The following is a 17,689-nucleotide window of genomic DNA, read 5'->3' as shown; positions in this document are numbered from 1 at the left end:
CCTCCTGAGAACCGAGGAAAATAAGTGTCTTCCAAATTATTCTTTTTTGTAATTTCCTACCTATTTTTGGTTTAAAAAATACATGTTACAATTTAGACTTTTTAAATTTTATTTTTATTTTTAATTTTATAGCATGTCCACTGTAGTGGACCATAGGGCCGTTTTTGTGTGAACAAACTGTCCACTACAAGGGACACAAGTCAGTGGGCTGGGTCTCAGGAGGCTAAGGAATACAAATGTGACTATATAAAACAAGTCAAACTATATGGAATAAAAGTATTATATATTATGTGGAATGTATGTATGCATGTATGTATGTATGTATATATGTAATTAAACTGAGTATATCGGATAAAGTGTGAATATGTGGAATAAGTGAGTATATAGAATATAGAACAAAGTGTGAAAAGTGTCCCAGCAACTCCATAAAAAGCCACAATGCTGCAGCCAGAGTACTGACAGGAAGTAGCAAGAGATCATATTTCTCCTATATTAGCTTCTCTTCATTGGCTCCCTGTAAAATACAGAATAGAATTTAAAATTATTCTCCTCACATACAAATCCCTTCATGATCAAGCTCCTTCATACCTTAAAGACCTCATAGTACCATATTATCCCAATAGAGCACTTCGCTCTCAGAGTGCAGGTCTACTTGTGGTTCAGAGTTTCCAAAAGTAGAATGGAAGGCAGAGCCTTTAACGATCAAGCTCCTCTCCTGTGGAACCAGCTCCCAGCCTGGGTTCAGGAGGCAGACATTATCTATACTTTTAAGGCTAGACTTAAAACCTTACCTTTTTGACAAAGCTTATAGTTAGGGCTGGCTCAGGTGACCCCGAACCATCCCTTAGTTATTCTGCTATAGGCATAGATGGCCTGACGGCTCCCCATCATGCACTGCGCTCCCCTCTCCCCTTTAGTCCCAGTAGTATTTCTAACACTAAAATAGAGTTATTGCTATCCATGAATTTTCGAATTGACTGTTTTACAATAAAGGCACAAAAAAAAAAAAAAATCACAAAGCAATTTTTTTTTATTCAAATCCCCAGTTACAGTTATTTACTTAAATTCCTTAATGAAAAAAAGAACTTAAAAGGATGTAAACAAAAGAAGAACATTTTTCCAACAGTACCACTTACCCATTATCACAAAGATATAAATTAATGGAAAAATGTCCCTCAAAGACACCACTGCAACACCTCTCCTAATTGGACTTTCAGTACCACAGTGAAAGGAAGATATATCAAAGGTTTATACAGAATGAAATCAGGTGTCAAAGTGTCAGCTGGATCCACGAAGCTCTCTGTGCTATTTCCACTGCCAGTCAGAGTGGATAGGAGAACCTGGAATGGTCCGGTCCACTCGGGTGTGTGCCAATCAATGATGGGTCTTCCCCTGGACCCACTCTCTAGGTTTCACCAGTGGTTTTCCAGGTGTCCCTGATTCCTGTGGAGGAGAGAGAGATTTGAAAGCATTATTTCGTCTTAGCGTATTTTCTGTTTCTTCATCTGGGCATGTAAAGAGATTCACTGCTGGAATAGTGTACAGGGGTCACCAATTCAGGTGCTCAAGGGCCACTGTCCTGCTTGATTTCCAGATGTCCCTGCTCTAGCCAGTGCTGATTACCTGGATCAGGAGTGTTCAGCCAATCAGAAAATGGAAGGGCAGGGACAGTTGAAAAACCAGGACATTAGCTCTTGAGGACCAGTGTTGCTGACTCCTGGTGTAAAGTATACCAAACACCAAACCTTTACTGCTTTTGAGTATATTCATACCTAAGGTCACTAGAGGGAGACATTTTATCTAATTTTATTGTCTCCCCCATTGGTTTCCCCAGTTTAGACTTTAATGTCCCATAACTTCTTTCAATGGGCCCTGTGGACTGTGGAGGATTTTTCAAAGTGGTTTGCAAGGCCCCATTTTTGTATGATTCACATAGTGTGGACTATTATCTCAGGTATCAAGGAATGGATAGGAAAAGAAGATAGGAAAAGAAGAGCTGGGGCCTGCTAAAAGACTGGAGTCATAAAAACTTCCTCATACTGAACACTTCTAAGACGAAGGAAATGGTAGTGGATTTTGAAAGGTCTGAACCCCCTCCTTATCCAGTTAACACCTGTGTCATAGACATAAAGTGCTTTGGGACCAAACAGTTCTAGGAACAACCCCATTGAGGACCAGAATTTAGAACTAAAGACCTTAAGGGCCTTATTTTCTGTTCTCATTCACACCACCAGCAGGAACGCTGAAGTAACGTAAGTCGGCTGATGGTTGCTATAGCGACGTCACTTCTTCACAACATTTAACAATACTAGCAAAAATTTTTAGGTCTTGTTTTGATCCCCCCATCCTTCTGCGGGTCTCCTCTTACTTTCTGAATTTCAGGCTTTTTTTTAGGCCTTTGTTGATAATATTAAAAAAGGAGAGTACTGACCGCGGCAGTGGTCTCAATGGTCCTTGGATGCCGTCACCCTCGGCCTTCCCTGTCAGCGAAAAACTGGCTTCATAAAACTCAAAACTGGAGACCAACTCTCTCCAGGGCTAAGGGCTTTCAGTCTGGAGTTCCAGACTCCCCCTCCGTGCACAGTTTCAGTTGTAAAGCCTGAAAGGGAAGACAGATGGGATGTTGGCATCCCGGACGAGCCCCAGGATGCTATTTTTTATTTTAAGTCCAATGTGCCCACCCAAATTTGGATACAAAAAAATTCATTAAACTTTTTAGTTTTCATGTTTTTGGCAGGATCCTAATATTTTTGTTTTCTCTTTGGTCTAATAAATTTGTTAAGCATTTTACAAAGGGGCTGGCTAATATAATAACAGAGACCCAGCCGGGCCGGGGTGTGACCTGGCCAGCCACTGATCCAGCTTACACGCCGAAGGTCAAGAGGCTTTAACGTCAGCTGGGCAGATAAAGAAAAAGCAGGACAACCTGTACTGACCTTCCACAGTCCAGTTTGATTTAACCTCTTATCTGCTCCTGCCTGTTCAAGTTAAGGCATTCCTACGCAGTGAAAAAGCACTTCTATCCAACTTTACATTAAAGTTGGTGCTAAATTGTATGTGTGTTTTTTTTTCTTTTGTGTGTGTGTTTTTTTTTCTTAAATTTCACTTCCTTTTACCTTGTATGCCTCAGGCCTGATTGTACCATTAGTGATTTCATACTTCACTCCCTTAATCTTGCTTAAGGATTTTGTTCAAGAAATCTCTATCATTTGTTACCTTAAAAACCCATTACTTCACTCCTTAATATGCCATTATAATAGTTCAATTCCATTACAATTTATGGGAGGATTAATGGATTTTAAGGTAAATTGAATATCTTCATTTGTTACCTTAAAAACCCATTAATATGCCATTAAAATAGTTCAGTAATCAGTCATCCTAGGCTGTGCCCAAATGTCCACCCTAGTCCCTAACCCCTCAGTAACTATATAGTGGACCATATACCCACTACTTTTTTTCGGTCGTCGATTATGATGTAGCATGGGCCGCCAGCACGTGTAGATGTCACTTCCTGTTTCAAACTCTAATTATTTTTATTGTTGTAATAATTTAGTGGTAAAAATTAATTTATCTTATCCTGAATGTTTCCTTAAAAGGTGTAACTTAACCATCTGTTCTTAATTTTCAGCTACAATCTTGAATCTGCATTTATAACTTATCCACCATTTTCTCATCCAAGCAATGAATAACGGTCTATTCTGCCTGTCTAGTGACCTTTTTACAATGCATTGTGGGAAATTTTGAGGGCACTTTGAGGAACCCGCCTCGAGGAGACTTGGAGGAAGATACATGAGACCGCCCTTTGCAGAAGTTTTATGGACCAACACCCCTTTTTTTGGAAATCAGATGTTTAATATGAAGGATCGGGAAAAAAATGAGGTCTTGTATCTTTTACCCTCAATTCCTCTTGGCTCGCATTTTTTTCTTGCATCTCACATGAGCACTACGCTAAGAAAAAGGAAAAATGAGAGAAACAAATTTGCAGTTAAGAGAATCAGGCCTGGCCTTACCCAAAGAAATGTGTTTTGGGTCTGGACTTAAAGGAGCCTCTCCTGGACCCCTCCAGGTCCTCCATCTCACGAAACGACCTGCTGTGGATGATTTGTGACGTCCTCAAGCGAAGACTCTGCAGTTTGGGCTTTAACCTGCTGAGAGAAGGTCTCCTCCTTAAGGGTTTCTCTTGGGGTCGGTCATCCCCGTCCACAGAGTCACATTCACTGGGGTTGCGGGGCTTAAGGGGCTTCAAATTAGACTGGAGAACCTTGGAGAACCTCCAGCGCCGTCCATTCCTGTGATCTGCATTCTCTGACTCAGCCTGCTCGTATGCTCCTATGATGTCCCGTATGTCCATGCTCACATTGTCAGTAAGGTACTGACAGGCCTTCCTCCCACTGTAGTCTCTGATCTCCACATCAGCGTTGAAGGCTCCCACCAGGAGCTTTACAACCTCCATGTGGTTGTGCATGGCAGCTATGTGCAGCGGCGTGTAGCCAGCGCTGGATCGGACGTCCACGCTGATGGGAACGTCGTGCTGCTTGGCGGACTTGAGGATCAGAGCCATGACCTCGGGCTTGCCGTGCTTGGCGGCCCAGTGTAGGCAGGTAAACCCAGTGATGAAATCCTTCCTCAGGATGAGGCTGGGCTCTGTGGTGAGGAGGCGGCACAAGCTGTCCCACTCCCCATCTGAAGCACACATCATCCACTCATGTTCCAAAGGTTCTAGGGTGACCGGGGCCCTGTCTTCATCCAGGGTGGAGGAGAACAGGGAAGCTGAGTCACTGTCGTTCCTGGAGGAGAAGTAAACTGAATTACGCAGCACAATGCTACGCCTCACCTGGGGGGAACTGTCCATCATGACCTGGATGAAGTGTTGGCGGCTGCCTTTAGGACTGCTGCTACCTTCCCCACCATTACATGTGTCAAATTCTCCATTACCTTCTGTAGAGAGAAATCCACCCTGGGATCCTTTAACGCTCCCACACCTGAAGCGAACCCGCTCCTCTTCCTTCAGGCCTCTTTCAGTCTCAACAATTATATTTGCGAGACCGAGTCCAGCAGTCGTTGTATCTACCTGCCCTGTACTACCAGTCTGTACAGATCCAGGCAAGGTGAACGCAGGGAGCGGTGACACATGAATCACTGAAATTTCTGGTATGTCAGGAGCTTTTCCAGCCTGCTTCTTTTTAGAGTCCCTCTTCTCCTTCCAAAAGCTTTCACTGTTTCCCATCTCAGTCCTCTTGTCGTCCACCTTTTCAACTACGTAAACAAACTCATGACAATTACTTCCGTCGTTATGAAAAAGGGGCGCAGGGGTAAACTCGCGCGGAGCTGTCACCTGGCTGTCATTTCCGGGTGCTGTCGGCTCCTCGGTGACAGCGGCGGCACGAGGCTGCGTTTTCCTCACCTGAGTGTCACTCACCTGTGACACCGCGGGGTGATGGGAAATCTTTTTTTTTTCTTCATTTAAACCGCCGAAGCGGAAACTCTTCTTCAGGCACACGTACTTAACTCCACTCTCAGTTTTTACGAAAGCGACGTTGTCCACATAGTTTTTAAATCTCTCCCGCACGGCCGCTTTCTCCTCCGGTTCCTCGGGAAAAACGGTCTTGAAATGCTCGATTAAGTCCGCGTTTTTCACTCGGCCACCTCTTTCCTTCACAAAGTCCAGAACGGCCTCTTGAGTACAGTCCGTGGCCATCTCGAACAGTTCGAAAAAATCAGCTCAAAGAAATACTTTAAATCCTCTCCGGGGGCGGGATAACGGTTAAAGAACCCCCAAAAAAACTGTAAATACTCTGTCCCCGTCCCCGGGCTTAGACTCCCACATCACGGCGTCTCACGGTACAGAAATAAATCGAACAGAACCGCTATGACTCTGTCCAAAAGCCCAGTTTGTGAGTTCGAACTGTTCTCCGTTTAGTATTTCTGTCTTTAGGCATCTCCGCCTCCTAGCAACCGACACCGCGGACTGTACCATAAAGTGTCCGTGTTTAGGGGGAGAGGGGGGGAATTATATGAAAACCACATTTTTTATTGCCAAAAAAAAGAAAAAAGAAAGACAAAACTCCAAAGACTTTTATTTTTTAAAAAGTAACACATCAAAAAAATCGAATTAGTGGTAATTAGTGTTTGAAAAACAATAACGTAATACTTTTTTTGGGGGGGGCCTTTTAAAGTCGTTCTCGTCACACAAGCGGTTTAATACTGCATGTTCGTACTTGAACTTAATTTAGGGTGGATACGGATAATACTTTGAGTAGTATGTCTTTATGTACAGTTATTACTATAATATTCTTTAAAATACAAACTTATTGCAGTTGTATAGTTATTTTTGCAGTAACGTACAGGGTAGTACTGTATGTTGTACACTGATTTACTCAGTAGTAGTAGTATATATATATATATATATATATATATATATATATATATATATACAAAAATTTACCTTCTCACCCCTATATATATATATATTTGTTGTTTCTCTGCTACTGTGACACCACAGACACCACTACCTATCTATCTGTCTGTCTGTCTGTCTGTCTGTGTGTGTGTGTGTGTGTGTGTGTGTTCCCCTATATTTAAGTAACAGCAGGAACCAGTGGCTGGCATTCTATTGGTACCCAGATCATATAAATAAATTACAATCTAAATCTGGACCATGGTCTTATATTGATATGGTTATTGACATATTTTAGTGGGTCCTTACATGACAAAAAACAAGGACTTTGCTGTTGTTATTAGACAGGACTGAACAAGTCACAACACCATCGCCTGAGTTAGGTAATCAAAAATTACACCACAGGTATAGATTCATCATCCTTCTAGAGAAAGGATGCGTCATGTCATGTTCAGTTCAGTTCTTCCTAACCATCCCACTGTTATTCTTTATCATTGCATGGTCATAAGGCTCATTGATTTGAAAATGTGAACGGTACCTATTAAAAAGCCTTCAATTTAAAAATGACTTAATTAGAACATCAGTTACTTTACTTTTTGTATATTTGTGGTCTTTAAATATATATTTAATACCTAATTAAAATAGTCATGAATTTAATGAAGGCTGAAGGAATTTTTAAGGTAAACTGAATCCCTTTGTTACCTTAAAACATATTAATTCACCCCTTAATATGCCAATAAAATAGTTCAATTCATCACAATTTAAAGGAGGGGTAATGGACTTTTAAGGTAAACTGAATCCTTTATCTTAAAAACCAATTATTATGTCATTAAAATAGTTCAATTCCATCACAGTTTATGGGAAGATTAATGGATTTTTAAGGTAAACTGAATCCTTTATCTTAGAAACACATGAATTCACTCGTTAATATGTCATTAAAATAGTTCAATTCCATCACAATTCAAGGGAGGACTAATGGATTTTTAAGGTAAACCAAATGTCTTTATATATTACATTAAAATCCCATTAATTCACTCTTTAAAATAGAATGTAAAACATCTTTATTTCATCATGATTCATGGTTGAATCAGCTGTAGGCAGGTGAACCCAGGTTGTCCCAGTAAGTCCTGCTGGTGGCAACAACAGTCACTAAGGAGTTGATCTCAGCTTTAAGGGTGTGTACCACTTGAGGTGGACCATTAAAAGGACTTCAGTTGCTCAATAGTGGTAGACTACCAACCCAACAATTAAGGCTAATTAGTGCATTGGATTCCAAACAGGTCAATTGTTTTTTTGAAAATATAGTCTGGTGCTTTACCACTAAGTGTATACCAAACATAACATGATAATGAAGTGTTTTTAGGTGGATTAGCAGGATTAGGTCCAAAAAAGCATCTACAAGTGAGCACTTCAAAGGTTCGATTCACCAAAATCCAGTCTTGTCGTGCAGGTGAGCTGAACTTTGTCGTACTAAAAATGTCCCTCTTAATGTCCACAGATCTTCCTTTACCGCTCCCTGTCCCCGCTTTCTCAGTAAGTTGGTTCAGCTAATTGTTTTAGTTCTAATTAGGTTTGATGTGGGTGTAGATAAAATCGTTGTAATTGTTGGAGTCATTCAAAAATTTTAATTAAAAACACATTTTACAAAAAAAAAACCAAACAAACAAAAAAAAATCTCAGCATTCAAGTCAGAGAAGGCAACACATCACTGGGCTGTTTGTTTTAAAGACCGTAGAGCTGGTAGGATGTCATCTGGCCGACCCACTCCTGAAACTCGGAAAAAACACAAAAGTTCATGGAGGTCTCATATTTGATTTTTGTATGACTTTAAAAAGACAGACATTTATAGGTTATACCAAAAGGAGAGAGATGAGATGTGGAGAGAGGACAGAAGGAGACGAAGACTGAGGAGCGGTGGGGAAAGAGGAGAGGAAGAGAAAGAGGAGGAGAGAGGACAAAAGATGAGGAAAGAGAGGAGACAAGGACAGAGTAGACAAGAGGAGGAAAGAGGAGATGATCAGATAAGGGGAGAGGAGATGTGAAAGGACAGAAGAGATGAGGACAGGAGAGAAGATGAGGAGATGAGGGAAGAGGAGGAAAGAGGTGATGATTAGAAGAAAGGAGATAAAGGATGAGGGAAGAGAGAAAGGAGTGAGGCGACAAGGGAAGAAAGGAGAAGAACAAGGAGATAAGGAGAGGGAAGAAAAGAAGAGGAGGGAGAAGATAGAGGAAATGATGAAGAGACAGGAGATAAAAACAAATAGGATAGAAGATGAGGACAAAGTTGAGTCTGAAGGTAAATAGAGCCAGAGTCCAAAACGGAGAAAGCATCCACAGCACACCTCCAGTTCAAAACCTGAGCTAGGATTATAGACTATACCTACTTACCAAGAGTCTGTAAAATCTCTAGTATGAGGGCGTGGAAAGCAGGAAAGAACTCCTCATGCTGCTTCACTTTGATGATGATACTAAAAAAAACAAAAGCAAAAACAGTTTGGACAACCAGCCGCGAGCTGATTGGTCTACGATATTTCTAACACGTGTGTGATTTCCTGTACACGCGTACCTGTCGATGTCAGCGTCTCCCAGCAGGTTCTGGAAGTCCACAGAGTGTTTAGGGGAGGAGACCAGCCTGGCCACGTGGTTCACCACCTCGGAAGGGGAAATCCTGGTGTCTAGACACCAAAAACCACAAACGTCAACTCAAATTTTTTTTACGCTGCTCTTCCAGAGGCAGAGAATAACAAACAGCTGACTGTGTCACTGCGTTGTGAAAAGGCAAATTCCATTTTGAAGGATCAAAAGTTTGCTAGGCGAGAGGAACGGCACTTCCTGATTCAACGGTAGTGACAGGAAGAACTGGTGACGAAAACAGGAAGGCCGTTGTAGACTAGGCCATCTCATTTCATAGCTCGGCCTACCTGGTCGATTCAAGGATGAGGCCCCTGAATTGAGACACAATCTGGCTAATGCTTTTTCCCACCACAACCTCAGTTGTTAGACATTTATGAGAACTTTATGAGAACTGATAAAATGGCTGTCACCAGGACAATCAATAGGCACTTTCAGACTGGAGAAACATCTTCCGAGATCTCAGAACCTTTGAAGTTTCCCTTTTTTGTGTGTCTGCATAACAGGAACAGAGAACTATAATAGGCCTTTCCTCCGATCCTTAACGTGATCCTTACCTAAGTCCAGAACGTCTCGGATATTCCTCATGGCGTTGGTCAACTCTCCTAACCTCCTGTAGACTTCGTTCATACGTGGGTAGACCCCCCTGAGGGAGGTCACGTCAAACAGCTTCTGGAAGTGAGACACCATGGAGCCCAGAGTGTATTGAGTGGGGCTCCTAAGCACCTAGCAGAGCGAACACCAGACAGAGAAAACACATTTTTAAATAAGCAGGTTTCACTGGGGTCGTCCCTGTCCAGGATCCGGGATATATTTCAGCGCAAAAAAAGTGAATTTTGAACCATTTCATGTACTGTATGTGTAAAACTTGTTGAAATGGCACAAAAACGCACGAAAGTGCTACATAATTCTACCTTCTCCTCATCAGTGGATGTGTTTTCCAGCATGGTGTCCACGAGCAACATCAAGTCCTCCACCGTCACAGCTTCTGTAGAACTATGACCACCATCAGACGTCTGCCAGGGCATTAGCCTGGCAGTCAATTTGTTTAAACCTTGTTGCAGCTCCTAAACACACACATCCATAACAACACTTGTCGGTTAATGCTGGTATTTCACAGGTTCGCCAAGCACTAGTGAGTTTTAAAACACAACTTGGACTGCAGCAGAACATGGATGGATTAACGACGAGCTCTTTTGTGTTTCCCATCAGCCACCGCTGTGCTTCATTCATCAGTGTTTACCTTTAGCAGGTGAAGCTGCTGAGCCCAGACCTCAAGTGTGGGGGCCAGACTCTGAAACCCATCCAGCACAGCAAGACCAATGGGGGAGGGCTTTTGTCTGTGCAGACCTAATGGAGCGCCAGGACCGGTCACAACAGTGCTGATGTCAGTCAACAGCTGAAATTTAAAAAAAAAAAAAAAAAAAAATCTGTTAGTGTTAGGGAGAGCAGATTTTGGAAAACTTGATCCTCCAGTCAGCTGACTACACAACAATACAAAAACGTATCTAAGAATATGTAGGAAACCTTGTGGAATGAAACAGTATGCTTACATTGTGGTAGTGTGCACATAAACTGGCTTCTCTGGCTTGGTCGATGTGCTCGCTAGTTGTGTTGTCTTCTTTGGGAAATCTGCAAAGATGGCAGGTACTGGCTCTTAAGTCACATGTTTTAAATAAAAAATTTCTACAGATTAAATAATCAAGACATAGCATTTTAATCAGGAATCTTAAAAGGTGGATTTCGTTACCTTTGATCAGGACCAGGTTAGCTGATTCGGCCTGATTCCAGTCTTTACGTTAAGCTAAGCTAAGCTAACGGCACGTGGCTATAGCTTAGTATTTAACAGGAAGGCATAAGAGTGGATTTAATCTCAATTTAAACCTTTTCTTTTTGATGGGCTGATTTCACATCTTAAAAAAGGGGTTACGAAATAAAAAAATGAAAAATTCCTGTTGGTTTATAAACATTAAGTTTTTCCACACCCTGGGTACTACAATACCTAGACCACACTTCAAAGAGATTCAACTGCGTTTTTTACGACAGAGGTCTTCCAAACTTAAGGTTTTTGCGTCATTTAATCCTTCCAAATGAGTTTGTGTTTTGTGCAGATCTTCACTGTGAGAAAACACAATCGGTACAAGCTGGACGAAAGTACGCACCTCGCTTTCAGCTCCAGCTTCAGGCTCTCAATTTCCTTCTTTAGTTCTTCTACTTGAATTTTGCTTTCCTGTTGCTGTTCCTGATATTCCTTAGAAAAAATACAAAGTTAAAACCTATAATACTGCTTTAGTGCATATTATTTCCGAAAAAGTCTGCCGGGTTACCTTGAGAATGGTTTTGAAAGATGGAGTGAAACTGCTGGACGCTTTGCGATCCGATACTTTGGCAGATCTGGGATGAAAATGGAAAGTTTACTCCTGCACGACAGGAATGGAACTGGAACCAGAGGCCAAGTAACTCAGCAGACATTCTGGGTCCAAAATCTTTTAAGACCCATCCATCCATCCAGTTTCTATACCCGCTTATTCCTAACCAGGGTCACAGGCATCTGCTAGAGCCTATCCCAGCTCTCTTTCGGGTGGAAGGCAGGGGTACACCCCTGGACAGGTCACCAGTCCATCACAGGGCCACATATAGACACACAAAGACAACCACACACACTCACTCCTATGGGCAATTTAGAGTCACCAATGAAACTAACATGCATGTTTTTTTGGACTGTGGGAGGAAACCGGAGTACCCGGAGTAAACTGGGTACGGGAAGAACATGCCAACTCTACACAGAAAGGCCAGGTTGCGAACCCATGACCTTCCACTCAGCCACCATGCTGCCCCTTTTAAGACCCTTATTCCTGGACTTAGGAGCGAGGATTGAGAAGCAGGGTGAGTGCCTGAGTGTTACCTGAGTTCCTCCAGGAGCTGGGCCATTTTCTCTTCATAGAAATCAATCACTTCTAACACTCTGCACACACAGCAACGGAACATCAGCATTTTCTCTTTAACGTTTCAAATTCGATTAAAACTGTTCTTACACTAGTCAAGCTAACCTAGCTTAGCTCAAGACTAATCTAAAAGAATAAGACTAATCTAAAACACTAGAATAATTTTTTAAATGAACCAGTCGTGTTCTTACTGGTGGTTTTCCTGAGAGTTGAGCTGACCGACTCTTTTGCAGATGTTCTGGAAAGTCCGACTACGTTGGGATAATCGACGCTCTTCTTCTTTGATGGTGAAATAAAGTTTCTTCTGAAGCTGAGCCGCTTCCTCCCTCTGGTCCGACAGCTTCTGCTCCAGAACCTCACACAATTTCTAGAATTTGAGTTTTTTTCAGTAATTACACCAAAATAATTTAGAATTTATGTCAACTTGTGTGTAATCTGAGTGACATGTATCAGCTGTAGGTGGCTTGTTGTGTCTTGACCTACTTGTGCTTCTTGTTTTTGCTGCTGCAGTTTTTGAGTGTGATTGTGCTGCCGGACTGCCTTGTCGAGGTAGCGGTCCTCTAGGTCTTGGACTCTGGCCTTCACCCCGTCGAGCAACCCCTCCAGCTGTGTGGCCCTCTGGGACTGCTGGGACGCTCGACTCATGTGCTCCTGAGCCTCCTCTCTGACGACACAAAACACGACAAAAGAGGGTCTGAAGATGAACTGGAAATATGAACACCAGAGGCCCTGGAGACAGTGACTACAATTACAGCCAGATGGTTTCCCTCTCATCATTCCTCAGCTGGCTACAGTCCAGGCTCAGGTTTACACATACCTAGACTAAGCTATAAGGCTCAGGAGGTGTATGTCTGGCATTGAATGACAGGGGGAGGACAGGTGGTCTGCACAACACCGCCTATACATTATTAAACAGATATAGGGTCACAAAACGCTCACAATATGACAAACTGCACACATGTATACACCACAAAAGACCCTGCTATACTTGCTGGTACTGAGTATAATGCTTTTATTGGGATAAAACATCAGGTTTCTAAAGGGAATTACTGGCTGGTTCATTGTCGTACATACTTGAGTTGGCTGTTGGACTTTATAAGCTCCTGGATGAGAGCCTGTCGCCTGTCAGAGTCCGTGAGCATTGTTCTCAGAGTCGCCCTGATCTCTGCAGCTGACCTCTTGTCCAGCAGAACCAAATCTAGAAAACACACAGCAAGTAAAAAAAAAAAAAAAAAACCTCAGGGGAAAAGTCAGTTTTGAGTTTTAAATAATCTTCTTAACATTTGCTATAGGTTTTAAATGGTTCTAAGTTCACCATGACAATAACCAAGACCAAGTTACTTGTTACTTACAAGTTACACCGTTGAATTCTTACCTGAAATGTTCTTATTCTCAACAGGATCTGCAAAGTAGAGTGGTCTAAAACCATGATGCTGCAGGAGTTTATTCACGTCGTCCCATTCCAACTGTTCCTGCTGTAACACAGAGGGGAACAATCAAGGAGAACTGAGACAAGCATTAGAGAACTTGTGAACTTGTGCTCTACCTGGAACTGCCTGGAGGTCCACAGATAAACATACGTCCTATTTCTTGATTGTGAAAAGTAAGTTGCACAGTCCATGCCCACACTGAAACCTAGTTCTTAACTACTTCTAATCATTGCAGGACTCAAGTACCTTTTCACCTGTCAAGCACACAGGTGATCAGGTTTCAACAGTCCTCACAGGCAAGAGCAGCTGCCACTATACTAGGGGTGGGCAATTTCGGTCCTCGAGGGCCACTTGGATCAGGTGTGTTCAGCCAATCAGAAGCTATCAGATTCACACTCATCTTCCAGCTTCTGAATGACTAAATATACCTGTTCCAGGTAATCGGCAGTGGGTAGGGCAGGAATGGCTGGAAAACAAACAGGACAGTGGTCCTCGAGGACTGGAATTGCCCACTCCTGATCCATCACATAAGATAATCCAATGCTGATTAATTTTTGAAACTTACCTGCCCCATCTTGTCACCCCAACTGCAAGAAAGGAAACAAACAAATAAATAAATAAATAAAGGAAATAAATTATTCCAGTGCCGAAAAACACTTCACACCAGGTCCCTGAACTCGACGTAAACATTTACTGCAGTCAGTTTCACGTCAGATATTCAAGGTCAGTCCTCAATAACATTTAAGTGAGGATATCAGCTTTGAAGTTTAGTGCTCCAAAAACCTTGAGAGGCTGTTTCCAGGCTAAAATGAGCTGAAGTTAAGGACTGTCTCTAAATTTAATTAGCATGGCTAATTTTATTTATCGCAATAAAGGATGATTTACTCTATTTTCAACCATATAGACCAGGTCTAGACCCAAAACCATTGCATACAGACTGGAATAGATGATCAAGAACAGTATAAACAGTCTTTAAAATAGATATTTTTTGGTGAAACTTTTATTGTATTGTGGAAATGCTAAAATTAGTAATTTCACAGCCCCCCCCCATACCATGTTGAACCTGGTCTACATAAGGACTAAGATTATCAGTAAGAGTAAACATGCTACTGCAGGTTTGTGGAACTTTACTGTGTAAAGGGGAAAAAAACCCCACACCTGATCCAGGTAATCCGCAGGGATATCTGGGAAAACAAGGACAGTTACGCTCAAGGACCAGGGCTGGTGACCCCCTGAATTATTACATTACATTATTACATTAGACCAGTCCTAGATCCAACAATAGTACAACTTGTCAAATCAGAATCAGATTACAAAGAAAACTATAAACATTATTCACACTGCTTCAGAGTCTTTTTGTGTAACGTTACGCTTACATAAAGGCATTATACTTTAAAAACAATTCTTAAAGTACCTTAATCTTGGACTTAGATACCTTGGTATAATTGTTTAGACCACTCCTTGTTATTTCATGTCTCTTATTAAAAGTAGAAAAGAAAACCCAACCATCGGGATCAACTTCTTAAGATTTAATGATTTTTCTAGAACGTGCTGCAAGAAAACTTAGCTTTGTGTCATAATTTAAATTTCCCTTAATTTCTGAACTCTAACTGCCGAATCAGAAAACGCTTCAGCGTGAAATGCTCAATATATCGTTATTGAGTTCTGTTAGTGTATTTTCATGAACACACAGATTTTCTCGTGAGTCAGAGACCGTTATGGCCGAAGCGCGTTTAAGGGATTTTTTTTTTTAAAAAAAGCGGGAGTAACTCACTCAAAGGTTGTTTCTGTTACCAGCCATGACAGTCAGCAGACCGGATGTTGTTATTGTTCTTCTTCTGTGATTTAGTACTTACGTGCATACCGCCACCTACTGTACTGGCGTGTGTACCTTTTTATGTATTTTTTTGTTTGTTTGTTTTTTTAAATAGATGTTTTAATTTCTTAAACCATCTTAAATGTTATTTTAAATCAATAGATTAGAATATAATTCTTTATTGTCATTATATATACCATGGAATTTCTAGGCACAAGTTGATGACACATCTCTTAAATTAGAAATTTTGTTTAACCTTATCCTTTAATACAGACTAAATTTAATAATTGATAATATTGATATTAGTAATATTAAAACATTTAATAATTGAATAATAATTTTAATTTTTTGCGTTAACTAAAGTATTTTTTCTTGCATTAAGTGTTGAGAGTGTGAAGCACAATATAAAGAACTGGGTTCCCTTGACCAGTTTCCCCCAAACCCCAAAATTGTCAACAGGCTATAACAAAATGAATTTATTACAAACCAACCAACCAACCAAGTGAAGCACAATATTTAAAAGGCCTACCTTCGAAATCTAATGTAATCTAATTCCTAAAGTGAACAATAAGACTTTTTCTGGGCCTAGCTACTCTACCTAACCAAAAACAGAAGAAAACAGTCCAAAAATCAAATGACAATTCACAGTCCAGTCGAAGCCAGCATCAACTCCCTGCTTTAGTGACTACACTTAAAATTTACTAAAATTTACTAACAATAAAGATACTATTTACACACTTTACAATAAGCATAGCAGTAACAGTCAAAAGTACTATTTACACACTATTGCACTGTACCGATGACTTAATTAGTAACCAGATGAATGGGGTCTGGAGGCTGGGGACGTACACCCACGCTGCTGGGATCTGAGCCTCTTTAACGGGACAGGCTGGTGGATGGTCCAGTCTGTAGTAGACTAGTCTTCCCTGGCACCAGCCATTATGGTTTTTTACGTACACTAACCATAAAGTGTTATCACGTTCTCAATATCAAACTACATTACCCATAACCTCCTTAATACTAATTACAACCTCTGCTTTATTACATTCTCTAAGGCATCTGGATCTACCTTTACATGCTCTAAGAATTCCCCTTTGTCTAAATAGCATACAGACCTATAGGTCAGATGGGATGTTATAGATCTATATTTATAGATCCATCATTTCCTGCATTAATTGGGTCTTTCCCAGGTTTACCAAAAAGTAGTATCTAAAAAATCAGCTTTCTCCTTAACGGTAATTCCCTGATATTCTCCATCTCCATGATGAAAAATACTTTCCATACTCTCTTCCTTTGTGAGTAAACCAGATTATTTAAATTCAAATGATTTTCTAGAATTCAAAGAATTCGTTTAGAAATGTCATCCTTCCGCCACACATCATGTTTTCTGCTCACAGAAAGAGAGTCGAGAACATAAGTGTCTTTTAATATTTTCCAGATGGGACCCCTTAACAAGTGATGCGATTTCACTCTGTGGAGTATGTAACAGTTCTATAGCCCCGTATTATTTTGTTAAGTATCAATAAAACCAAACAGTATGCCCCAATAATGCACTAAGCATTCACAACCACAAGAGGGCAGAGGTGTTTGATGTATATATTTAATGCACTGCTATATTTAATGCACTGATGTTAATATATATGCTTTCATATTAACAGTGACAGAACCTTAGGACATTAAGGACTTTCATTCCCTCATTAATGTTCTAAGTTAAGGTAAAACCTATGAATCGTGTGTTAAAGTTATGCACAAACAAAGGTGAAAAGCGTTTTAAAGAGGTGTCTCTTTTATAGTTTCATCTCAGCCTCATGCCTCACATATCAGCCCCAACAGACCGTGTCGTGGTATGGTAAATATTCTAATACCGTTTGTTGTGGATGTGAATGCGGATGCGAGCACAACTGTACTCTCGGAGTGGAAAGGTCACCCTTTTGTATTTAAATGCAAATGCAACTGGGTCTGGGTCCACACAGACAAACTATGGGATGGGCAGGTTCCACCATCACCCCTTATAGATCCGCCCCCTGTTGTTATTCCTTTACAGAATAATTATTTTTATAAACTAGTACACATCATGTGATGAATGTAGAGCAGTTTGACCACTACACCGTGATTGCTTCACAGTCCAGCATTGATTCCAGGGGTTTGCTTGGGGGTAAGCTTGTTCATTTAGACCCCGCCAAATCCACTTGTCCTGCAGCAATCCTGCTTTCTCTGCCACTTCAGTCACCTGACATCTCGCAGCAGTGTGGAGTTTTTATAAAAGGCAGAATCTAATAATTATCGCTGTGGTTCTACATCTCAAAGAAACAGTAAACTATGGCTGGAGCATTTTTCTGCTGAGCACTGCTATACAGTACTACATACACATTAGGTTCATACAGAGGCCCATTAAGTGACTAATGGGGTTTGATTGCCAGGGGTAACGAGCTGTGAGAAATGCAAATGTCCTGATGAATGAACAACTTCT

General features: G+C 41.1%; 2 protein-coding genes across 9 annotated transcripts; both read right to left on the bottom strand.

Moving 5' to 3' along the window:
* Positions 1–1,012: 1,012 nt before the first annotated feature.
* Positions 1,013–5,936, bottom strand: LOC113127122 (ankyrin repeat domain-containing protein SOWAHC-like). The gene is made up of 2 exons (XM_026301391.1): positions 4,011–5,936; positions 1,013–1,443 (listed from the first exon to the last, which is right to left on the bottom strand). The coding sequence occupies exons 1-2, from the start codon at positions 5,696–5,698 to the stop codon at positions 1,413–1,415; spliced, it is 1,719 nt and encodes a 572-aa protein (XP_026157176.1). The 5' UTR covers positions 5,699–5,936; the 3' UTR covers positions 1,013–1,412.
* Positions 5,937–8,024: 2,088 nt separating this feature from the next.
* Positions 8,025–15,242, bottom strand: cep70 (centrosomal protein 70). 8 transcript variants are annotated; one of them, XM_026301737.1, is made up of 16 exons: positions 15,178–15,242; positions 13,969–13,990; positions 13,349–13,448; positions 13,048–13,171; positions 12,457–12,637; positions 12,165–12,340; positions 11,934–11,993; positions 11,356–11,422; positions 11,191–11,279; positions 10,582–10,660; positions 10,272–10,427; positions 9,943–10,095; positions 9,586–9,754; positions 8,964–9,072; positions 8,786–8,865; positions 8,025–8,170 (listed from the first exon to the last, which is right to left on the bottom strand). In XM_026301737.1, exons 2-16 carry the CDS (start codon positions 13,975–13,977, stop codon positions 8,103–8,105), a joined length of 1,620 nt encoding a protein of 539 aa, XP_026157522.1. In that variant the 5' UTR covers positions 13,978–13,990; positions 15,178–15,242; the 3' UTR covers positions 8,025–8,102. The 8 variants fall into 8 exon arrangements, with proteins under 8 accessions (XP_026157522.1, XP_026157523.1, XP_026157524.1 ...); XM_026301738.1 differs by lacking the exon at positions 15,178–15,242 and adding an exon at positions 14,818–15,117; XM_026301739.1 differs by lacking the exon at positions 15,178–15,242 and adding an exon at positions 14,839–15,117.
* Positions 15,243–17,689: the final 2,447 nt, after the last annotated feature.

Source organism: Mastacembelus armatus, chromosome 2 (genome assembly GCF_900324485.2).
Source record: "Mastacembelus armatus chromosome 2, fMasArm1.2, whole genome shotgun sequence".
Taxonomy (NCBI): Eukaryota; Metazoa; Chordata; class Actinopteri; order Synbranchiformes; family Mastacembelidae; genus Mastacembelus; species Mastacembelus armatus.
Note: the sequence above shows the minus strand (reverse complement) of the source record. Positions and strands in the feature narration are given on the sequence as shown.